Source organism: Poecilia reticulata, chromosome 18 (assembly GCF_904066995.2).
Source record: "Poecilia reticulata chromosome 18, P_reticulata-male-v2, whole genome shotgun sequence".
NCBI classification, from domain to species: domain Eukaryota; kingdom Metazoa; phylum Chordata; class Actinopteri; order Cyprinodontiformes; family Poeciliidae; genus Poecilia; species Poecilia reticulata.
Genome location: NC_088847.1, coordinates 27,650,610 through 27,674,123, shown reverse-complemented (window position 1 = coordinate 27,674,123; position 23,514 = coordinate 27,650,610). Strand labels below are relative to the sequence as shown.

The 23,514-nt window shown below is 38.0% G+C and overlaps 3 protein-coding genes and 4 long non-coding RNA genes across 8 annotated transcripts in view; 1 reads left to right on the top strand and 6 right to left on the bottom strand.

Moving 5' to 3' along the window:
- The window catches only part of LOC145548953 (uncharacterized), a 105,316-nt gene that overhangs the window by 64,954 nt on the left and 16,848 nt on the right, over positions 1-23,514 (top strand). The window contains exon 4 of one of the 2 annotated variants that reach the window (XR_014084898.1): positions 165-252. The exons of the other annotated variant lie outside the window; for it this stretch is intronic. This is a non-coding gene — a long non-coding RNA (uncharacterized LOC145548953). Of the gene's footprint in view, positions 1-164; positions 253-23,514 lie in introns of those variants that run through there. 2 annotated transcript variants of the gene reach the window in all.
- Positions 1,993-4,731, bottom strand: LOC145548959 (uncharacterized). The gene is made up of 3 exons (XR_014084904.1): positions 4,662-4,731; positions 4,250-4,366; positions 1,993-3,988 (listed from the first exon to the last, which is right to left on the bottom strand). It is a non-coding gene; the product is annotated as an uncharacterized LOC145548959 (long non-coding RNA).
- LOC145548911 (ladderlectin-like) lies at positions 5,778-7,500 on the bottom strand. The gene is made up of 6 exons (XM_081599999.1): positions 7,340-7,500; positions 7,164-7,257; positions 6,870-6,979; positions 6,633-6,767; positions 6,437-6,548; positions 5,778-6,143 (listed from the first exon to the last, which is right to left on the bottom strand). The coding sequence occupies exons 2-6, from the start codon at positions 7,222-7,224 to the stop codon at positions 6,076-6,078; spliced, it is 486 nt and encodes a 161-aa protein (XP_081456125.1). The 5' UTR covers positions 7,225-7,257; positions 7,340-7,500; the 3' UTR covers positions 5,778-6,075.
- LOC145548571 (uncharacterized) lies at positions 11,341-12,372 on the bottom strand. The gene is made up of 3 exons (XR_014084570.1): positions 12,204-12,372; positions 11,792-11,908; positions 11,341-11,530 (listed from the first exon to the last, which is right to left on the bottom strand). It is a non-coding gene; the product is annotated as an uncharacterized LOC145548571 (long non-coding RNA).
- Positions 13,346-15,018, bottom strand: LOC145548679 (ladderlectin-like). Its single transcript, XM_081599562.1, has 6 exons — positions 14,888-15,018; positions 14,712-14,805; positions 14,419-14,528; positions 14,184-14,318; positions 13,988-14,099; positions 13,346-13,694 (listed from the first exon to the last, which is right to left on the bottom strand). The coding sequence occupies exons 2-6, from the start codon at positions 14,770-14,772 to the stop codon at positions 13,627-13,629; spliced, it is 486 nt and encodes a 161-aa protein (XP_081455688.1). The 5' UTR covers positions 14,773-14,805; positions 14,888-15,018; the 3' UTR covers positions 13,346-13,626.
- Positions 16,206-19,177, bottom strand: LOC145548965 (uncharacterized). Its single transcript, XR_014084909.1, has 3 exons — positions 19,089-19,177; positions 18,678-18,794; positions 16,206-18,417 (listed from the first exon to the last, which is right to left on the bottom strand). It is a non-coding gene; the product is annotated as an uncharacterized LOC145548965 (long non-coding RNA).
- LOC145548951 (ladderlectin-like) lies at positions 20,207-22,338 on the bottom strand. The gene is made up of 6 exons (XM_081600080.1): positions 21,778-22,338; positions 21,602-21,695; positions 21,308-21,417; positions 21,073-21,207; positions 20,877-20,988; positions 20,207-20,583 (listed from the first exon to the last, which is right to left on the bottom strand). Exons 2-6 carry the CDS (start codon positions 21,660-21,662, stop codon positions 20,516-20,518), a joined length of 486 nt encoding a protein of 161 aa, XP_081456206.1. The 5' UTR covers positions 21,663-21,695; positions 21,778-22,338; the 3' UTR covers positions 20,207-20,515.

The window sequence follows — 23,514 nt, the reverse complement described above, 5'->3', positions numbered from 1 at the left end:
GTTCTATGGAATCGGTCTCCCACAGTTGGGTGGTAGGTTTCGTTCTTAAGGGCACTTTGTGAAAGTTCAGAGTGGAATCCATCCTATTATCTTTCCATTTCCAATTAGACAACAAGAAGCATATAAACTGTTCAGCACATTAACAGCCGTTTGCCTCTTCTCAGGTCGTCCTCAGACTGAGTGACTGTGGAAGAAAGAGACTAGTGAGAGAGGAAACCAGGACAACATGACCAGGCTGAAGGAGCTCCAAGCTTCAGCAGCTCAGATATGAGACTCTGCATCAGGAGCAGATCGGACAAAAGGTTTGGGAGATTTTCCAAAAGACCGATCAGTTCTGAACCTGCCACTGGTCAGTATGTTTCATTTCTGTCAGTGGCCCCTGAAGTGGGTCCTGGAGGATCGGCATCCTGTATGTTTTAGTTCTCTCACTTGGATCCAGGTTTAGCACACCTGGATCCGATGATGGGTCATTAGAAGATCATTGACATGCTGCAAAGATTGTTACTACCACATTTCTTTCAAAACCTGTGCAGGGTATTTAGCAATCACAAATTCACTGTTATGAAGCGGGAGAGCTTATAACTGATGTGAGCATCTACATTTAGTCCCAGGCCCATGAATGCAACACGGCCAGCAGTAAAGCATCACCAAAGTTTACATTGTACGTCCCAACGCTGCAGAGAGAGTGACGGCGACAACCGCACCAGCATGATAGGTGACCTTTGACCTGTCAAAGTCTGATCACCCTATCAGACATGAGGGTGAAATTAAAATACTGGAGCAGGACAGTCTTAGAGAAACACTATCACAGCATTAATAATGTATTGGCATAAGAACAATATTGATGTTTTTGACTGTGCAGAGAATTGCAATAGATTGGAGTTTCTGTTTGCCTCAAGCAAATATTCATTTAGAATAAGAAAATATTAGTTTACATCTTATTCATTTAGTCACAAAAGTAAAGTTATGTTAAACTGTTTCCCTGTGTCTAGAGAAGAAAGAAACAGAGAAGGATTGAGAATAAAAATGTCTACATTAGGAATCACACATAGACAAACAGACAAGAACATATCCCACAACCTAAAAATATATAGAAATATCTATATATTTTTTTTAATTTTAATTATATTTGGAGATTCTTTTTTCTGTTTTGACAAACGGTGGATTTCACTTTAATACAGCAATATTCAGTTTCCTTTTTCCTAAAATCAGATGACTAGAGGAAGACTCACAGTGAGCGATGAGTTCGTCTTCCTGCAGCTGTTCCAAGGAACATATCTAAAGGAAACAGCGAAATAAAGAAACTCACAGGCACCGTTTCAGTTTTATTTGATTAAACATCTTACTCATGATAAGATTCCTGCAGGTTTCAGTAATTTCATAAGTTTCTATTTGCTGATTGAGTTCTGCAACAGTTAATTATTAGTAATTTTTCTCATCTTTGTTTTCCTTCTGCTTGGTTTATCCTGCTCATAATGAAGACGTTGCACTTTTCCATTGGAAAAAAATAAATATATTTTACATTCAAGCACAAAGTTGTTTTCTACCACATGATATCCCAATAAAACCGTTTTAATAAATACAATTTACATTTTATTCTGACTAAATGAACACACATTTGTGAAAATTATTCTAAAACTTAAAAATATACAACTTGCATACCTGCTTAAAACTAAATAAATATATTAAATACAGCAGTTTACATGAACATGCTCATCTACAGCAGGAACAGGAGAAAAGATGGACGACCCCAGAAACCATCCCAGAGGTCAATAGTGCAGAAACTGAACCTGTTGACCAAAGAACAGCATTTAATTCAAACTATAAAACAACATCAAATTGTGCACTCTAAAAGCAGGAGCATAAAAACATGAAACCGGATGTGTTGGAGCTGAAATACCATCTAAGGAGTTGTTTTTGCGAAAAGATTCTCGGCAGTTCTCCAGTTCAAACTGACCCAACTCCCTTCCTTCCATTTGTGTATAAGTGCACAGATGGACTCAGAAGGAATGTGGTCTCGACGGATAGCATTAACAAATTGGTCTGTTTGGTAGTTCTGAGAAGGAGCAGATGATTAGGTCTGTTGAAAACATGAGGTCTTATGTCCTTATTTGGACTCGTATTAAAGGTCGCCCAACAAACACTGGAGAAAAGCAGCTGAGAGTCTGTTGGCAGAAACAACACCCTTTCTCCATTGGTTGAAACCTTCCAATGAACACTCATGGAGACTAGAGGGTATAAAGACTGTTGAATTTGAGACTGGGGAGAGATTTTTGTAATGGATTTTACGTGTTGAACTGATGAAACTGATTCCGTGGGTGTAATAAATCTTCGGCTCGTCTATGGCCTAGCAGCAAGAACTACGTCTCTGTGTATTATTTTCCTTACTTATATTTTTGAGAATAGCCACCCTTCAATTCCTCAATATAAATGGTGACCCCGACGTGAACAGCATTTAATTCAAACTATAAAACAACATCAAATTGTGCACTCTAAAAGCAGGAGCATAAAAACATGAAACTGGATGCAACTACAATAATAAGAAAATTGATCCATTCCACAGCATTTTATAAACCTGAGAAAATAATTATATCTCACATTTCCATCCAGCCAACTAGTGTTAGACATTAAATATTAAATTATCCAACCAGCAATGTAACAGTGACGTATTTGGAGATAAACTATTGCACACATTCAATGTCTCTGCAGCAGGACAGAAACCACCTCTGTGCATGAGAGGAAATATTTCAATTAAGAAATCATGTCAGTTTCTAATCTTCATCTTTCAACAGGAACAAACTTTAGAGAAATCTGTTTCGTCTGCACTACAATAAACTCTGATATCTATCAAAGATTATTTGAGAAGATAAAGCAGCAGAGAAAAATGTTAAAACTCTAAAAATCAAAACTGCATTAAGAAAGTCTTATTTATTCAGATTCATTTTAAAATGATGCAAAATGTCAATCTGCAGCTTTTACTTTAAAAAATCCTCTATAAAACTAATGTTTTTGTTTAATAACTACAGATCATGTTGAATAAAATGTTTTATTCTTCAATCCACTTTTAAGCATTTTTATATTCTAATTTTTGTGTGAATGAACAAGCTTTGATTTCCTGTTGCACCAGAATAGCCTCTGTGGAAGAAGGAATTTCTATCCTGTTCAGTTTCTATTTTATTCTATTTGTAGAAATCCAGCAGGTTTTTCTGGCAGGAAAATCCACTCAAGCGCTCAGCCTTCTTGACTTCATAGTGATTTTTTTTGCAATAAACTGTCACATAGCAAATATATGTATTGTATTTACAGTATCAAAATCATTCTTATGAATTCATAGTTGATCCTCTTGTCAAACATAAGGCCTGTTTCAGAGGTAAACTTTGATGAATAAATATTTGACTTATTTGCTGAAACGTTCCTCACTTCTCTGGTAAACGAGGAAGAGGAGAGTAAGTGTTTTTGGGACAAAAAGATGGAAGAAGCCCTAGAGAGTGTTTGCGCTGAAGCAACCGAGCGTTCTGACGTGGGTCGGTGCAGAGAACCATTTGGGGAGGGGAAACGGTTTCCTCGTCCCTTCGGACCAAAGCTGCTGGAATCAACACAGCTGGACAGCTGAGATTACGAACAACTTTGTGTTTTGCGTGAACAAGACCGGGTTTCCCACTTTGGTTCTGGGAGCTTGGAAGTTTTGAGGAGTCTTGCTTTGTGACGAGAAACTCTTTGTTCTCTGAGTTGTGGTCTGAAGACCTGAAGAATTGTGGGTAATCCAGTGGATTGGTTTGGATTTTCCCCAACAGTTTAAGGATAATCTGGTCTTTGTTGAAGTTCTCTGACTTGAGATCAACCAACTCTTTTTGCAGATTCTCGATGGTCCTGTTTGCTGTATTGTCGACCTCATCAGTCTCACGGTTTAGTAGGAGAGTGTCTTCGCTGGTCACTCTTGTTAATTCATGATCCAATGAAATTCCTTGCGATTGTTGCTTCCACTCAACTTTAGGGACAAAAACAAACAAATAAGAAACTCAATTTAAGATGCTACTGATGACATTTATTCATAGGACTGGAATCTGATTTTGTTTTCCAGTGTAAAAGCATTAATTAGCATTGGAATAAAAACCAGATTCTACATTTAAAATCTTGAGTTTCCAGTTGTAATGTCAGCTCTGCTTGTCTGTACTCAAATAACTACTGCATTAACAATCTTCTTTTGAAAATTTGGTTGTTTAATTTATTGAATAAAGTTCAGATTTACCATATTTAGAACAAGCCCACCAGACGCTGACGACACAAAGTCCAAGAAAGCAAACTGCAGCTATCACTTCAACAGAGAAGACGGCGAGCTTGAAGAGCCTGGACCTCATCCTCTGAGCTGAAACAACAATATGATCAACATTCATAGAAACTGATCAAAATGTCATCGACAATTTAATCTGTTCTCAAGTGGATCCTAAATTTGTTCCAGGATCACTGAACGATCTTTGGTATAAAGCATTTTAGCTTGTTTTGTATTTTATTTTATGTTGTTTACATTTTTTCTCCAATAAAATGTCACAGCACAAGATGCATGTAGAATACAGAATAGTCAAAAGGTGCCAATATAATGAAATGTAACATTTTGATTAGATTTAGTTAAACCATAAAGTGAGAAGGAGTCAGCTTTGTACCTGAAAGGAGGATTTCTGCAGTTCTGCTCTGGTTCGTCTGTGGCTGTTTGACTCTGCAGACAATCCTGTTAACACAAATCAGGGTTTAGATATATTTATATTTTATGCTCATAGTTCTAGACCTAGTGTTGTATCTATGGACACTTTTGGCTTGCACTATATACACTGAAAGAACATTAAACAGATGATAACATTAATCTCCCAACATTTATAAAACTGTCAGATTCCTAACGACAGCTCTTGAGCTCCCTCTAGTGGTAAAAATAATCAGACACAGAAAGGCCACAGTGACTGATTTCAGGCTTGTTGGTATTTGGACCCTCAACAAGCTTCTTTGCTAAACATTTTCATGAAATGTTCAGGATTTAACACTTTGTTCTCTTAAGGCTGCAATCATCACTGTTTCTGAGGCACACCTTTTTTCTTCCACTCAACTTTCTGTAACTATGATGTGGAGAAGCAGCATTTAGTTTCTTTGCACCACAAATCTGGAAGAAACTTCCAGAAAACTACAAAACAGCTGAAACACTGAGTTCCTTTAAATCCAGGCTTAAAAACCTCCACCTGTTTAGAGGGGCCTGTGATTCATAGTAAGTGGAATATTGATACTTGATGTGTATTTGGATGATGATTTTGATGATGACATTTGACAAAATCTGATGTTTATTGGTTGTTTCATAATTGGTTACTGTATTATGTCTTTTAGTGTGAACTGCCTTGTTTCTGAAATGTGCTGTTCTAATAATCCTGACTTAGATTTCTTTCTTATTTCCTTACTTTTTGCAAAGTATAATCTTTGCACCCTACTCCCCAGCCAGTATGCCCAGGTGGGCCCCATATGGGCAAAAGGAGGGCAGACCAGATGGGTCCCATATGGGTTTTTCCACGGTGGCCCCACATTTGTTTGCCCATTTAGGGTCCATTTACTTATCACTAAAAATTGGATCCAGAATTAGAAATTATTTGATTCAATTTTGTTGATTCCATTACATTTTTCACAACCATAATTGAAAAACTGGAATGTTAAAATCGTAAAAATCACTCAGTGAATAAGAAATCTAACATTTAAAAGCAGAAATCTCAGACACAGAGAATAAACCACACACCATCTTGTTTTGATTCCTCAAAGTTTTATTTTTGCTAAGCCAAAGAACAGGAGAAAGTTTTGCTAAGATGATTCTTTCCTATAACTCATTCAGTCGATCTTATTACAGAGAGACAATCCAGCTGCTGTTTGCTAGTCGCTTCATTCCTTTGGTTGCATTGAAGAGAGAAATGATAAGCAGAAAAGGAGCAGAAACATTTTTTGGGTTTTCTATGAAGGTGCAAAATGGCAGGTAAACAGAAACTCCTAGCATTCATCCTCCACTGGTTCTGTTTTACACATCAGGCCTCTTGGGGAACCTCAGTGTGGTCAGGGTTTCTTGACGCAGACAGAAGGCCGAGTCACATCACAGATGTGGTCATCCCAGCACGTGTCGTCTAGGAGCAAAACAACAAATCAGTCAAACATCACTTAACTCAGAATCCCACTAAAAGTAAAAGCTCCCTTCTCGGGATCAAGCTGAACGTTTTGATACCACTTTTGTGGGATGGCACGCAGCGGTTCGGGCCGCATTAACGGTGACGTAAGAAACATGAATAAAGAAAGAGACCGCTTATTGGGTGTAGAACAATAGGTTCCTGCCATGCATTGCATAACAGGCCCCAATAAGCTTTTCATCCACGAGTCCTGATACCGACTGAAAGGCAGACTCATGTGATATTGTCTTTACCTGACCAGTTCATCGCTAAACAGTTCTGGTTGTCTTTTGAATTATCAGGCTGCCCTGGACACCAGTCTGTGTAGATCATCCGGCTTCCATCGCTCCACAACCAAATCTTCTCCTGCAAGACAAAGTTCAGCAGATGACGCGTTTCATTCAATGTTTTATAAAATACTTCACAAGTAAATTGTACTGGTAAAAGTACCTGCTGTCCATCAGAGCCTCCAATCCAGGCTTCAGTGGACTCACCACTATCTTCAACTATCAGAGCCTGAACCTGATGGTACTCGGTCTTGCTGTGAACTGATGCCAGGTTTGCCTCCAAGGACAGACAGTTTTTCTACAGATAAACACACAAAAAGTAAATAAAGTCTGTTTTATTTCTCACTGTGAAATAAAGGAGAGCAGCAGGAAATAAGAGCACAGTGTTGTTGGAAATCACCTCTGCTTCCGCCCAAGTCATGTTATTGGGAACATAGAGAAAGCAGCGATTGTTGATCGTAGTCCAGCCAGAAGGACAGGTGATGGATGTCTGGGTCGAGCAAATACGTGCTGATGAAAAACAAATGCAGGCTTCCAGTTAAATGGTTTATGCAGCATTAGTATGATGATAACTTTATTTTGTGGCAAATTATAACATAAAAAATAATACAACATTAAATTTATTCTAGAACATAATGCCCACATTGACAAGACATAACTTGGTGTTACTTTAATATATTTAATAAATACTCACGGTTACCACTGGCCTGAACGACCACAGAGGAAACCAGGAGGAACACAGCCAACAACTTCATGGTGCAGATGATGAGAAGATGCAAATTTGCAAGCTGAGGAAAAGTCAAAATAAAGCATACATGTTAAGAAAAACTCACAGTGGCACTAAGACAATAAGAAATTTTACCAGCAAACCTGATGCAGAATGATCCGTCTTCTTCGCCAGCCAGCACCTTTAGTCCTTTACTGCAGAATCACTGGATTTTTAAAGAGCTTTTAGTCTTGACACACCCACAAAATGACGAAATTACATGGGCAGAAATTCTATAGAAATGACCTGATAGTTCACATCTATTTCAACAGAAACTTAAAGTTGTGACTTAGTTCTATGGAATCGGTCTCCCACAGTTGGGTGGTAGGTTTCGTTCTTAAGGGCACTTTGTGAAAGTTCAGAGTGGAATCCATCCTATTATCTTTCCATTTCCAATTAGACAACAAGAAGCATATAAACTGTTCAGCACAATAAACAGCCGTTTGCCTCTTCTCAGGTCGTCCTCAGACTGAGTGACTGTGGAAGAAAGAGTCTAGTGAGAGAGGAAACCAGGACAACATGACCAGGATGAAGGAGCTCCAAGCTTCAGCAGCTCAGATATGAGACTCTGCATCAGGAGCAGATCGGACAAAAGGTTTGGGAGATTTTCCAAAAGGCCGATCAGTTCTGAACCTGCCACTGGTCAGTATGTTTCATTTCTGTCAGTGGCCCCTGAAGTGGGTCCTGGAGGATCGGCATCCTGCATGTTTTAGTTCTCTCACTTGGATCCAGGTTTAGCCCACCTGGATCCGATGATGGGTCATTAGAAGATCATTGACATGCTGCAAAGATTGTTACTACCACATTTCTTTCAAAACCTGTGGAGGGTATTTAGCAATCACAAATTCACTTTTATCAAGCGGGAGAGCTTATAACTGATGTGAGCATCTACATTTAGTCCCAGGCCCATGAATGCAACACGGCCAGCAGTAAAGCATCACCAAAGTTTACATTGTACGTCCCAACGCTGCAGAGAGAGTGACGGCGACAACCGCACCAGCATGCTAGGTGACCTTTGACCTGTCAAAGTCTGATCACCCTATCAGACATGAGGGTGAAATTAAAATAATGGAGCAGGACAGTCTTAGAGAAACACTATCACAGCATTAATAATGTATTGGCATAAGAACAATATTGATGTTTTTGACTGTGCAGAGAATTGCAATAGATTGGAGTTTCTGTTTGCCTCAAGCAAATACTTTATTTAGAATAAGAAAATATTAGTTTACATCTTATTCATTTAGTCACAAAGTAAAGTTATGTTAAACTGTTTCCCTGTGTCTAGAGAAGAAAGAAACAGAGAAGGATTGAGAATAAAAATGTCTACATTTCCTCTCTACATTAGGAATCACACATAGACAAACAGACAAGAACATATCCCACAACCTAAAAATATATAGATATATCTATATATTTTTTTAATTTTAATTATATTTGGAGATTCTTTTTTCTGTTTTGACAAACGGCGGATTCCACTTTAATACAGCAATATTCAGTTTCCTTTTTCCTAAAATCAGATGACTAGAGGAAGACTCACAGTGAGCGATGAGTTCGTCTTCCTGCAGCTGTTCCAAGGAACATATCTAAAGGAAACAGCGAAATAAAGAAACTCACAGGCACCGTTTCAGTTTTATTTGATTAAACATCTTACTCATGATAAGATTCCTGCAGGTTTCAGTAATTTCATAAGTTTCTATTTGCTGATTGAGTTCTGCAACAGTTAATTATTAGTTATTTTTCTCATCTTTGTTTTCCTTCTGCTTGGTTTATCCTGCTCATAATGAAGACGTTGCACTTTTCCATTGGAGAAAAATAAATATATTTTACATTCAAGCACAAAGTTGTTTTCTACCACATGATATCCCAATAAAACCGTTTTAATAAATACAATTTACATTTTATTCTGACTAAATGAACACACATTTGTGAAAATTATTCTAAAACTTAAAAATATACAACTTGCATACCTGCTTAAAACAAAATAAATATATTAAATACAGCAGTTTACATGAACATGCTCATCTACAGCAGGAACAGGAGAAAAGATGGACGACCCCAGAAACCATCCCAGAGGTCAATAGTGCAGAAACTGAACCTGTTGACCAAAGAACAGCATTTAATTCAAACTATAAAACAACATCAAATTGTGCACTCTAAAAGCAGGAGCATAAAAACATGAAACCGGATGTGTTGGAGCTGAAATACCATCTAAGGAGTTGTTTTTGCGAAAAGATTCTCGGCAGTTCTCCAGTTCAAACTGACCCAACTCCCTTCCTTCCATTTGTGTACAAAGTGCACAGATGGACTCAGAAGGAATGTGGTCTCGACGGATAGCATTAACAAATTGGTCTGTTTGGTAGTTCTGAGAAGGAGCAGATGATTAGGTCTGTTGAAAACATGAGGTCTTATGTCCTTATTTGGACTCGTATTAAAGGTCGCCCAACAAACACTGGAGAAAAGCAGCTGAGAGTCTGTTGGCAGAAACAACACCCTTTCTCCATTGGTTGAAACCTTCCAATGAACACTCATGGAGACTAGAGGGTATAAAGACTGTTGAATTTGAGACTGGGGAGAGATTTTTGTAATGGATTTTACGTGTTGAACTGATGAAACTGATTCCGTGGGTGTAATAAATCTTCGGCTCGTCTATGGCCTAGCAGCAAGAACTACGTCTCTGTGTATTATTTTCCTTACTTATATTTTTGAGAATAGCCACCCTTCAATTCCTCAATATAAATGGTGACCCCGACGTGAACAGCATTTAATTCAAACTATAAAACAACATCAAATTGTGCACTCTAAAAGCAGGAGCATAAAAACATGAAACTGGATGCAACTACAATAATAAGAAAATTGATCCATTCCACAGCATTTTATAAACCTGAGAAAATAATTATATCTCACATTTCCATCCAGCCAACTAGTGTTAGACATTAAATATTAAATTATCCAACCAGCAATGTAACAGTGACGTATTTGGAGATAAACTATTGCACACATTCAATGTCTCTGCAGCAGGACAGAAACCACCTCTGTGCATGAGAGGAAATATTTCAATTAAGAAATCATGTCAGTTTCTAATCTTCATCTTTCAACAGGAACAAACTTTAGAGAAATCTGTTTCGTCTGCACTACAATAAACTCTGATATCTATCAAAGATTATTTGAGAAGATAAAGCAGCAGAGAAAAATGTTAAAACTCTAAAAATCAAAACTGCATTAAGAAAGTCTTATTTATTCAGATTCTTTTTAAAATGATGCAAAATGTCAATCTGCAGCTTTTACTTTAAAAAAATCCTCTATAAAACTAATGTTTTTGTTTAATAACTACAGATTATGTTGAATAAAATGTTTTATTCTTCAATCCACTTTTAAGCATTTTTATATTCTAATTTTTGTGTGAATGAACAAGCTTTGATTTCCTGTTGCACCAGAATAGCCTCTGTGGAAGAAGGAATTTCTATCCTGTTCAGTTTCTATTTTATTCTATTTGTAGAAATCCAGCAGGTTTTTCTGGCAGGAAAATCCACTCAAGCGCTCAGCCTTCTTGACTTCATAGTGATTTGTTTTGCAATAAACTGTCACATAGCAAATATATGTATTGTATTTACTGTATCAAAATCATTCTTATGAATTCATAGTTGATCCTCTTGTCAAACATAAGGCCTGTTTCAGAGGTAAACTTTGATGAATAAATATTTGACTTATTTGCTGAAACGTTCCTCACTTCTCTGGTAAACGAGGAAGAGGAGAGTAAGTGTTTTTGGGACAAAAAGATGGAAGAAGCCCTAGAGAGTGTTTGCGCTGAAGCAACCGAGCGTTCTGACGTGGGTCGGTGCAGAGAACCATTTGGGGAGGGGAAACGGTTTCCTCGTCCCTTCGGACCAAAGCTGCTGGAATCAACACAGCTGGACAGCTGAGATTACGAACAACTTTGTGTTTTGCGTGAACAAGACCGGGTTTCCCACTTTGGTTCTGGGAGCTTGGAAGTTTTGAGGAGTCTTGCTTTGTGACGAGAAACTCTTTGTTCTCTGAGTTGTGGTCTGAAGACCTGAAGAATTGTGGGTAATCCAGTGGATTGGTTTGGATTTTCCCCAACAGTTTAAGGATAATCTGGTCTTTGTTGAAGTTCTCTGACTTGAGATCAGCCAACTCTTTTTGCAGATTCTCGATGGTCCTGTTTGCTGTATTGTCGACCTCATCAGTCTCACGGTTTAGTAGGAGAGTGTCTTCGCTGGTCACTCTTGTTAATTCATGATCCAATGAAATTCCTTGCGATTGTTGCTTCCACTCAACTTTAGGGACAAAAACAAACAAATAAGAAACTCAATTTAAGATGCTACTGATGACATTTATTCATAGGACTGGAATCTGATTTTGTTTTCCAGTGTAAAAGCATTAATTAGCATTGGAATAAAAACCAGATTCTACATTTAAAATCTTGAGTTTCCAGTTGTAATGTCAGCTCTGCTTGTCTGTACTCAAATAACTACTGCATTAACAATCTTCTTTTGAAAATTTGGTTGTTTAATTTATTGAATAAAGTTCAGATTTACCATATTTAGAACAAGCCCACCAGACGCTGACGACACAAAGTCCAAGAAAGCAAACTGCAGCTATCACTTCAACAGAGAAGACGGCGAGCTTGAAGAGCCTGGACCTCATCCTCTGAGCTGAAACAACAATATGATCAACATTCATAGAAACTGATCAAAATGTCATCGACAATTTAATCTGTTCTCAAGTGGATCCTAAATTTGTTCCAGGATCACTGAACGATCTTTGGTATAAAGCATTTTAGCTTGTTTTGTATTTTATTTTATGTTGTTTACATTTTTTCTCCAATAAAATGTCACAGCACAAGATGCATGTAGAATACAGAATAGTCAAAAGGTGCCAATATAATGAAATGTAACATTTTGATTAGATTTAGTTAAACCATAAAGTGAGAAGGAGTCAGCTTTGTACCTGAAAGGAGGATTTCTGCAGTTCTGCTCTGGTTCGTCTGTGGCTGTTTGACTCTGCAGACAATCCTGTTAACACAAATCAGGGTTTAGATATATTTATATTTTATGTTCATAGTTCTAGACCTAGTTTTGTATCTATGGACACTTTTGGCTTGCACTATATACACTGAAAGAACATTAAACAGATGATAACATTAATCTCCCAACATTTATAAAACTGTCAGATTCCTAACGACAGCTCTTGAGCTCCCTCTAGTGGTAAAAATATTCAGACACAGAAAGGCCACAGTGACTGATTTCAGGCTTGTTGGTATTTGGACCCTCAACAAGCTTCTTTGCTAAACATTTTCATGAAATGTTCAGGATTTAACACTTTGTTCTCTTAAGGCTGCAATCATCACTGTTTCTGAGGCACACCTTTTTTCTTCCACTCAACTTTCTGTAACTATGATGTGGAGAAGCAGCATTTAGTTTCTTTGCTCCACAAATCTGGAAGAAACTTCCAGAAAACTGCAAAACAGCTGAAACACTGAGTTCCTTTAAATCCAGGCTTAAAAACCTCCACCTGTTTAGAGGGGCCTGTGATTCATAGTAAGTGGAATATTGATACTTGATGTGTATTTGGATGATGATTTTGATGATGACATTTGACAAAATCTGATGTTTATTGGTTGTTTCATAATTGGTTACTGTATTATGTCTTTTAGTGTGAACTGCCTTGTTTCTGAAATGTGCTGTTCTAATAATCCTGACTTAGATTTCTTTCTTATTTCCTTACATTTTGCCCAGTATATTCTTTGCACCCTACTCCCCAGCCAGTATGCCCAGGTGGGCCCCATATGGGGAAAAGGAGGGCAGAACAGATGGGTCCCATATGGGTTTGTCCACGGGTTCCACGGTGGCCCCACATTTGTTTGCCCATTTAGGGTCCATTTACTTATCACTATAAATTGGATCCAGAATTAGAAATTATTTGATTCAATTTTGTTGATTCCATTACATTTTTCACAACCATGATTGAAAAACTGGAACGTTAAAATCGTAAAAATCGCTCAGTGAATAAGAAATCTAACATCTAAAAGCAGAAATCTCAGACACAGAGAATAAACCACACACCATCTTGTTTTGATTCCTCAAAGTTTTATTTTTGCTAAGCCAAAGAACAGCAGAAAGTTTTGCTAAGATGATTCTTTCCTATAACTCATTCAGTCGATCTTATTACAGAGAGACAATACAGCTGCTGTTTGCTTGTCGCTTCATTCCTTAGGTTGCATTGAAGAGAGAAATGATAAGCAGAAAAGAAGCAGAAACATTTTTTGGGTTTTCTATGAAGGTGCAAAAAGGCAGGTAAACAGAAACTCCTAGCATTCATCCTCCACTGGTTCTGTTTTACACATCAGGCCTCTTTGGGAACCTCAGTGTGGTCAGGGTTTCTTGACGCAGACAGAAGGCCGAGTCACATCACAGATGTGGTCATCCCAGCACGTGTCGTCTAGGAGCAAAACAACAAATCAGTCAAACATCACTTAACTCAGAATCCCACTAAAAGTAAAAGCTCCCTTCTCGGGATCAAGCTGAACGTTTTGATACCACTTTTGTGGGATGGCACGCAGCGGTTCGGGCCGCATTAACGGTGACGTAAGAAAAATGAATAAAGAAAGAGACCGCTTATTGGGTGTAGAACAATAGGTTCCTGCCATGCATTGCATAACAGGCCCCAATAAGCTTTTCATCCACGAGTCCTGATACCGACTGAAAGGCAGACTCATGTGATATTGTCTTTACCTGACCAGTTCATCGCTAAACAGTTCTGGTTGTCTTTTGAATTATCAGGCTGCCCTGGACACCAGTCTGTGTAGATCATCAGACTTCCATCGCTCCACAACCAAATCTTCTCCTGCAAGACAAAGTTCAGCAGATGACGCGTTTCATTCAATGTTTTATAAAATACTTCACAAGTAAATTGTACTGGTAAAAGTACCTGCTGTCCATCAGAGCCTCCAATCCAGGCTTCAGTGGACTCACCACTATCTTCAACTATCAGAGCCTGAACCTGATGGTACTCGGTCTTGCTGTGAACTGATGCCAGGTTTGCCTCCAAGGACAGACAGTTTTTCTAGATAAACACACAAAAAGTAAATAAAGTCTGTTTTATTTCTCTCTGTGAAATAAAGGAGAGCAGCAGGAAATAAGAGCACAGTGTTGTTGGAAATCACCTCTGCTTCCGCCCAAGTCATGTTATTGGGAACATAGAGAAAGCAGCGATTGTTGATCGTAGTCCAGCCAGAAGGACAGGTGATGGATGTCTGGGTCGAGCAAATACGTGCTGATGAAAAACAAATGCAGGCTTCCAGTTAAATGGTTTATGCAGCATTAGTTTGATGATAACTTTATTTTGTGACAAATTATAACATCAAAATGATGCAACATTACATTTATTCTAAAACATAATGCCCACATTGACAAGACATAACTTGGTGTTACTTTAATATATTTAATAAATACTCACGGTTACCACTGGCCTGAACGACCACAGAGGAAACCAGGAGGAACACAGCCAACAACTTCATGGTGCAGATGATGAGAAGATGCAAATTTGCAAGCTGAGGAAAAGTCAAAATAAAGCATACATGTTAAGAAAAACTCACAGTGGCACCAAGACAATAAGAAATTTTACCAGCAAACCTGATGCAGATTGATCCGTCTTCTTCGCCAGCCAGCACCTTTAGTCCTTTACTGCAGGATCACTGGATTTTTATAGAGATTTTAGTCTTGCCACACCCACAAAATGACGAAATTACATGGGCAGAAATTCTATAGAAATGACCTGATAGTTCACATCTATTTCAACAGAAACTTAAAGTTGTGACTTAGTTCTATGGAATCGGTCTCCCACAGTTGGGTGGTAGGTTTCGTTCTTAAGGGCACTTTGTGAAAGTTCAGAGTGGAATCCATCCTATTATCTTTCCATTTCCAATTAGACAACAAGAAGCATATAAACTGTTCAGCACAATAAACAGCCGTTTGCCTCTTCTCAGGTCGTCCTCAGACTGAGTGACTGTGGAAGAAAGAGACTAGTGAGAGAGGAAACCAGGACAACATGACCAGGATGAAGGAGCTCAGATATGAGACTCTGCATCAGGAGCAGATCGGACAAAAGGTTTGGGAGATTTTCCAAAAGACCGATCAGTTCTGAACCTGCCACTGGTCAGTATGTTTCATTTCTGTCAGTGGCCCCTGAAGTGGGTCCTGGAGGATCGGCATCCTGCATGTTTTATTCTCTCACTTGGATCCAGGTTTAGCACACCTGGATCCGATGATGGGTCATTAGAAGATCATTGACATGCTGCAAAGATTGTTACTACCACATTTCTTTCAAAACCTGTGGAGGGTATTTAGCAATCACAAATTCACTTTTATGAAGTGGGAGAGCTTATAACTGATGTGAGCATCTACATTTAGTCCCAGGCCCATGAATGCAACACGGCCAACAGTAAAGCATCACCAAAGTTTACATTGTACGTCCCAACGCTGCAGAGAGAGTGACGGCGACAACCGCACCGGCATGCTAGGTGACCTTTGACCTGTCAAAGTCTGATCACCCTATCAGACATGAGGCTCAAATTAAAATAATGGAGCAGGACAGTCTTAGAGAAACACTATCACAGCATTAATAATGTATTGGCATAAGAACAATATTGATGTTTTTGACTTTGCAGAGAATTGCAATAGATTGGAGTTTCTGTTTGCCTCAAGCAAATACTTTATTTAGAATAAGAAAATATTAGTTTACATCTTATTAATTTAGTCACAAAAGTAAAGTTATGTTAAACTGTTTCCCTGTGTCTAGAGAAGAAAGAAACAGAGAAGGATTGAGAATAAAAATGTCTACATTTCCTCTCTACATTAGGAATCACACATAGACAAACAGACAAGAACATATCCCACAACCTAAATATATATAGATATATCTATATATTTTTTTAATTTTAATTATATTTGGAGATTCTTTTTTCTGTTTTGACAAACGGCGGATTCCACTTTAATACAGCAATATTCAGTTTCCTTTTTCCTAAAATCAGATGACTAGAGGAAGACTCACAGTGAGCGATGAGTTCGTCTTCCTGCAGCTGTTCCAAGGAACATATCTAAAGGAAACAGCGAAATAAAGAAACTCACAGGCACCGTTTCAGTTTTATTTGATTAAACATCTTACTCATGATAAGATTCCTGCAGGTTTCAGTAATTTCATAAGTTTCTATTTGCTGATTGAGTTCTGCAACAGTTAATTATTAGTTATTTTCTCATCTTTGTTTTCCTTCTGCTTGGTTTATCCTGCTCATAATGAAGACGTTGCACTTTTCCATTGGAGAAAAATAAATATATTTTACATTCAAGCACAAAGTTGTTTTCTACCACATGATGTCCCAATAAAACCGTTTTAATAATTACAATTTACATTTTATTCTGAATAAATGAACACACATTTGTGAAAATTATTCTAAAACTTAAAAATATACAACTTGCATACCTGCTTAAAACAAAATAAATATATTAAATACAGCAGTTTACATGAACATGCTCATCTACAGCAGGAACAGGAGAAAAGATGGACGACCCCAGAAACCATCCCAGAGGTCAATAGTGCAGAAACTGAACATGTTGACCAAAGAACAGCATTTAATTCAAACTATAAAACAACATCAAATTGTGCACTCTAAAAGCAGGAGCATAAAAACATGAAACTGGATGCAACTACAATAATAAGAAAATTGATCCATTCCACAGCATTTTATAAACCTGAGAAAATAATTATATCTCACATTTCCATCCAGCCAACTAGTGTTAGACATTAAATATTAAATTATCCAACCAGCAATGTAACAGTGACGTATTTGGAGATAAACTATTGCACACATTCAATGTCTCTGCAGCAGGACAGAAACCACCTCTGTGCATGAGAGGAAATATTTCAATTAAGAAATCATGTCAGTTTCTAATCTTCATCTTTCAACAGGAACAAACTTTAGAGAAATCTGTTTCGTCTGCACTACAATAAACTCTGATATCTATCAAAGATTATTTGAGAAGATAAAGCAGCAGAGGAAAATGTTAAAACTCTAAAAATCAAAACTGCATTAAGAAAGTCTTATTTATTCAGATTCATTTTAAAATGATGCAAAATGTCAATCTGCAGCTTTTACTTTAAAAAATCCTCTATAAAACTAATGTTTTTGTTTAATAACTACAGATCATGTTGAATAAAATGTTTTATTCTTCAATCCACTTTTAAGCATTTTTATATTCTAATTTTTGTGTGAATGAACAAGCTTTGATTTCCTGTTGCACCAGAATAGCCTCTCTGGAAGAAGGAATTTCTATCCTGTTCAGTTTCTATTTTTTATTCTATTTGTAGAAATCCAGCAGGTTTTTCTGGCAGGAAAATCCACTCAAGCGCTCAGCCTTCTTGACTTCATAGTGATTTGTTTTGCAATAAACTATCACATAGCAAAAATATGCATTTGATATACATTATTAAAATCATTCTTATGAATTCATAGTTGATCCTCTTGTCAAACATAAGGCCTGTTTCAGAGGTAAACTTTGATGAATAAATATTTGACTTATTTGCTGAAACGTTCCTCACTTCTCTGGTAAACGAGGAAGAGGAGAGTAAGTGTTTTTGGGACAAAAAGATGGAAGAAGCCCTAGAGAGTGTTTGCGCTGAAGCAACCGAGCGTTCTGACGTGGGTCGGTGCAGAGAACCATTTGGGGAGGGGAAACGGTTTCCTCGTCCCTTCGGACCAAAGCTGCTGGAATCAACACAGCTGGACAGCTGAGATTACGAACAACTTTGTGTTTTGCGTGAACAAGACCGGGTTTCCCACTTTGGTTCTGGGAGCTTGGAAGTTTTGAGGAGTCTTGCTTTGTGACGAGAAACTCTCCGTTCTCTGAGTTGTGGTCTGAAGACCTGAAGAATTGTGGGTAATCCAGTGGATTGGATTGGATTTTCCCCAACAGTTTAAGGATAATCTGGTCTTTGTTGAAGTTCTCTGACTTGAGATCAGCCAACTCTTTTTGCAGATTCTCGATGGTCCTGTTTGCTGTATTGTCGACCTCATCAGTCTCACGGTTTAGTAGGAGAGTGTCTTCGCTGGTCACTCTTGTTAATTCATGATCCAATGAAATTCCTTGCGATTGTTGCTTCCACTCAACTTTAGGGACAAAAACAAACAAATAAGAAACTCAATTTAAGATGCTACTGATGACATTTATTCATAGGAATGGAATCTGATTTTGTTTTCCAGTGTAAAAGCATTAATTAGCATTGGAATAAAAACCAGATTCTACATTTAAAATCTTGAGTTTCCAGTTGTAATGTCAGCTCTGCTTGTCTGTACTCAAATAACTACTGCATTAACAATCTTCTTTTAAAATTTGTTCGTTTAATTTATTGAATAAAGTTCAGATTTACCATATTTAGAACAAGCCCACCAGACGCTGACGACACAAAGTCCAAGAAAGCAAACTGCAGCTATCACTTCAACAGAGAAGACGGTGAGCTTGAAGAGCCTGGACCTCATCCTCTGAGCTGAAACAACAATATGATCAACATTCATAGAAACTGATCAAAATTTCATCGACAATTTAATCTGTTCTCAAGTGGATCCTAAATTTGTTCCAGGATCACTGAACGATCTTTGGTATAAAGCATTTTAGCTTGTTTTGCATTTATTTTATGTTGTTTAAATTTTTTCTCCAATAAAATGTCACAGCACAAGATACATGTAGAATACAGAATAGTCAAAAGGTGCCACTATAATGAAATGTAACATTTTGATTAGATTTAGTTAACCCATAAAGTGAGAAGGAGTCAGCTTTGTACCTGAAAGGAGGATTTCTGCAGTTCTGCTCTGGTTCGTCTGTGGCTGTTTGACTCTGCAGACAATCCTGTTAACACAAATCAGGGTTTAGATATATTTATATTTTATGTTCATAGTTCTAGACCTAGTTTTGTATCTATGGACACTTTTGGCTTGCACTTGTTATTATACACTGAAAGAACATTAAACTGATGATAACATTAATCTCCCAAAATTATAAAACTGTCAGATTCCTAACGACAGCTCTTGAGCTCCCTCTAGTGGTAAAAATAATCAGACACAGAAAGGCCACAGTGACTGATTTCAGGCTTGTTGGTATTTGGACCCTCAACAAGCTTCTTTGCTAAACATTTTCATGAAATGTTCAGGATTTAACACTTTGTTCTCTTAAGGCTGCAATCATCACTGTTTCTGAAGCACACCTTTTTTCTTCCACTCAACTTTCTGTAATTATGATGTGGAGAAGCAGCATTTAGTTTCTTTGCAGCACAAATCTGGAAGAAACTTCCAGAAAACTGCAAAACAGCTGAAACACTGAGTTCCTTTAAATCCAGGCTTAAAAACCTCCACCTGTTTAGAGGGGCCTGTGATTCATAGTAAGTGGAATATTGATACTTGATGTGTATTTGGATGATGATTTTGATGATGACATTTGACAAAATCTAATGTTTATTGGTTGTTTCATAATTGGTTACTGTATTATGTCTTTTAGTGTGAACTGCCTTGTTTCTGAAATGTGCTGTTCTAATAATCTTGACTTAGATTTCTTTCTTATTTCCTTACTTTTTGCCCAGTATAATCTTTGCACCCTACTCCCCAGCCAGTATGCCCAGGTGGGCCCCATATGGGCAAAAGGAGGGCAGACCAGATGGGTCCCATATGGGTTTGTCCACGGGTTCCACGGTGGCCCCACATTTGTTTGCCCATTTAGGGTCCATTTACTTATCACTAAAAATTTGATCCAGAATTAGAAATTATTTGATTCAATTTTATTGATTCCATTACATTTTTCACAACCATGATTGAAAAACTGGAACGTTAAAATCGTAAAATCGCTCAGTGAATAAGAAATCTAACATCTAAAAGCAGAAATCTCAGACACAGAGAATAAACCACACACCATCTTGTTTTGATTCCTCAAAGTTTTATTCTTGCTAAGCCAAAGAACAGCAGAAAGTTTTGCTAAGATGATTCTTTCCTATAACTCATTCAGTCTGATCTTATTACAGAGAGACAATCCAGCTGCTGTTTGCTTGTCGCTTCATTCCTTAGGTTGCATTGAAGAGAGAAATGATAAGCAGAAAAGAAGCAGAAACATTTTTTGGGTTTTCTATGAAGGTGCAAAAAGGCAGGTAAACAGAAACTCCTAGCATTCATCCTCCACTGGTTCTGTTTTACACATCAGGCCTCTTGGGGAACCTCAGTGTGGTCAGGGTTTCTTGACGCAGACAGAAGGCCGAGTCACATCACAGATGTGGTCATCCCAGCACTTGTCGTCTAGGAGCAAAACAACAAATCAGTCAAACATCACTTAACTCAGAATCCCACTAAAAGTAAAAGCTCCCTTCTCGGGATCAAGCTGAACGTTTTGATACCACTTTTGTGGGATGGCACGCAGCGGTTCGGGCCGCATTAACGGTGACGTAAGAAAAATGAATAAAGAAAGAGACCGCTTATTGGGTGTAGAACAATAGGTTCCTGCCATGCATTGCATAACAGGCCCCAATAAGATTTTCATCCACGAGTCCTGATACCAACTGAAAGGCAGACTCATGTGATATTGTCTTTACCTGACCAGTTCATCGCTAAACAGTTCTGGTTGTCTTTTGAATTATCAGGCTGCCCTGGACACCAGTCTGTGTAGATCATCAGACTTCCATCGCTCCACAACCAAATCTTCTCCTGCAAGACAAAGTTCAGCAGATGACGCGTTTCATTCAATGTTTTATAAAATACTTCACAAGTAAATTGTACTGGTAAAAGTACCTGCTGTCCATCAGAGCCTCCAATCCAGGCTTCAGTGGACTCACCACTATCTTCAACTATCAGAGCCTGAACCTGATGGTACTCGGTCTTGCTGTGAACTGATGCCAGGTTTGCCTCCAAGGACAGACAGTTTTTCTACAGATAAACACACAAAAAGTAAATAAAGTCTGTTTTATTTCTCACTGTGAAATAAAGGAGAGCAGCAGGAAATAAGAGCACAGTTGTTGGAAATCACCTCTGCTTCCGCCCAAGTCATGTTATTGGGAACATAGAGAAAGCAGCGATTGTTGATTGTAGTCCAGCCAGAAGGACAGGTGATGGATGTCTGGGTCGAGCAAATACGTGCTGATGAAAAACAAATGCAGGCTTCCAGTTAAATGGTTTATGCAGCATTAGTTTGATAATAACTTTATTTTGTGACAAATTGTAACATCAAAAATGATGCAACATTACATTTATTCTAAAACATATTGCCCACATTGACAAGACATAACTTGGTGTTACTTTAATATATTTAATAAATACTCACGGTTACCACTGGCCTGAATGACCACAGAGGAAACCAGGAGGAACACAGCCAACAACTTCATGGTGCAGATGATGAGAAGATGCAAATTTGCAAGCTGAGGAAAAGTCAAAATAAAGCATACATGTTAAGAAAAACTCCCAGTGGCACTAAGACAATAAGAAATTTTACCAGCAAACCTGATGCAGAATGATCCGTCTTCTTCGCCAGCCAGCACCTTTAGTCCTTTACTGCAGAATCACTGGATTTTTAAAGAGCTTTTAGTCTTGCCACACCCACAAAATGACGAAATTACATGGGCAGAAATTCTATAGAAATGACCTGATAGTTCACATCTATTTCAACAGAAACTTAAAGTTGTGACTAAGTTCTATGGAATCGGTCTCCCACAGTTGGGTGGTAGGTTTCGTTCTTAAGGGCACTTTGTGAAAGTTCAGAGTGGAATCCATCCTATTATCTTTCCATTTCCAATTAGACAACAAGAAGCATATAAACTGTTCAGCACAATAAACAGCCGTTTGCCTCTTCTCAGGTCGTCCTCAGACTGAGTGACTGTGGAAGAAAGAGACTAGTGAGAGAGGAAACCAGGACAACATGACCAGGCTGAAGGAGCTCCAAGCTTCAGCAGCTCAGATATGAGACTCTGCATCAGGAGCAGATCGGACAAAAGGTTTGGGAGATTTTCCAAAAGGCCGATCAGTTCTGAACCTGCCACTGGTCAGTATGTTTCATTTCTGTCAGTGGCCCCTGAAGTGGGTCCTGGAGGATCGGCATCCTGCATGTTTTAGTTCTCTCACTTGGATCCAGGTTTAGCACACCTGGATCCAATGATGGGTCATTAGAAGATCATTGACATGCTGCAAAGATTGTTACTACCACATTTCTTTCAAAACCTGTGGAGGGTATTTAGCAATCACAAATTCACTTTTATGAAGCGGGAGAGCTTATAACTGATGTGAGCATCTACATTTAGTCCCAGGCCCATGAATGCAACACGGCCAGCAGTAAAGCATCACCAAAGTTTACATTGTACGTCCCAACGCTGCAGAGAGAGTGACGGCGACAACCGCACCAGCATGCTAGGTGACCTTTGACCTGTCAAAGTCTGATCACCCTATCAGACATGAGGCTGAAATTAAAATAATGGAGCAGGACAGTCTTAGAGAAACACTATCACAGCATTAATAATGTATTGGCATAAGAACAATATTGATGTTTTTGACTGTGCAGAGAATTGCAATAGATTGGAGTTTCTGTTTGCCTCAAGCAAATACTTTATTTAGAATAAGAAAATATTAGTTTACATCTTATTCATTTAGTCACAAAAGTAAAGTTATGTTAAACTGTTTCCCTGTGTCTAGAGAAGAAAGAAACAGAGAAGGATTGAGAATAAAAATGTCTACATTTCCTCTCTACATTAGGAATCACACATAGACAAACAGACAAGAACATATCCCACAACCTAAATATATATAGATATATATATCTATATATTTTTTTAATTTTAATTATATTTGGAGATTCTTTTTTCTGTTTTGACAAACGGCGGATTTCACTTTAATACAGCAATATTCAGTTTCCTTTTTCCTAAAATCAGATGACTAGAGGAAGACTCACAGTGAGCGATGAGTTCGTCTTCCTGCAGCTGTTCCAAGGAACATATCTAAAGGAAACAGCGAAATAAAGAAACTCACAGGCACCGTTTCAGTTTTATTTGATTAAACATCTTACTCATGATAAGATTCCTGCAGGTTTCAGTAATTTCATAAGTTTCTATTTGCTGATTGAGTTCTGCAACAGTTAATTATTAGTTATTTTTCTCATCTTTGTTTTCCTTCTGCTTGGTTTATCCTGCTCTTAATGAAGACGTTGCACTTTTCCATTGGAGAAAAATAAATATATTTTACATTCAAGCA

What these genes read in the sequence shown, in the direction of transcription:
- LOC145548911 (XM_081599999.1), bottom strand. Translation starts at nt 7,224, where the DNA reads ATGAAGTTGTTGGCTGTGTTCCTCCTGGTTTCCTCTGTGGTCGTTCAG. An exon ending in CGTTCAGGCCAGTGGTAACC is followed by an intron (nt 6,980 to 7,163) that starts GTGAGTATTTAT and finishes GTTTTTCATCAG; the next exon opens with CACGTATTTGCTCGACCCAG. An exon ending in TTTAGCGATGAACTGGTCAG is followed by an intron (nt 6,144 to 6,436) that starts GTAAAGACAATA and finishes TTTTGCTCCTAG; the next exon opens with ACGACACGTGCTGGGATGAC.
- LOC145548679 (XM_081599562.1), bottom strand. Translation starts at nt 14,772, where the DNA reads ATGAAGTTGTTGGCTGTGTTCCTCCTGGTTTCCTCTGTGGTCGTTCAG. An exon ending in GAGGCTCTGATGGACAGCAG is followed by an intron (nt 14,100 to 14,183) that starts GTACTTTTACCA and finishes TTTGTCTTGCAG; the next exon opens with GAGAAGATTTGGTTGTGGAG. An exon ending in TTTAGCGATGAACTGGTCAG is followed by an intron (nt 13,695 to 13,987) that starts GTAAAGACAATA and finishes TTTTGCTCCTAG; the next exon opens with ACGACACGTGCTGGGATGAC.
- LOC145548951 (XM_081600080.1), bottom strand. Translation starts at nt 21,662, where the DNA reads ATGAAGTTGTTGGCTGTGTTCCTCCTGGTTTCCTCTGTGGTCATTCAG. An exon ending in TGACTTGGGCGGAAGCAGAG is followed by an intron (nt 21,208 to 21,307) that starts GTGATTTCCAAC and finishes GTTTATCTGTAG; the next exon opens with AAAAACTGTCTGTCCTTGGA. An exon ending in TTTAGCGATGAACTGGTCAG is followed by an intron (nt 20,584 to 20,876) that starts GTAAAGACAATA and finishes TTTTGCTCCTAG; the next exon opens with ACGACAAGTGCTGGGATGAC.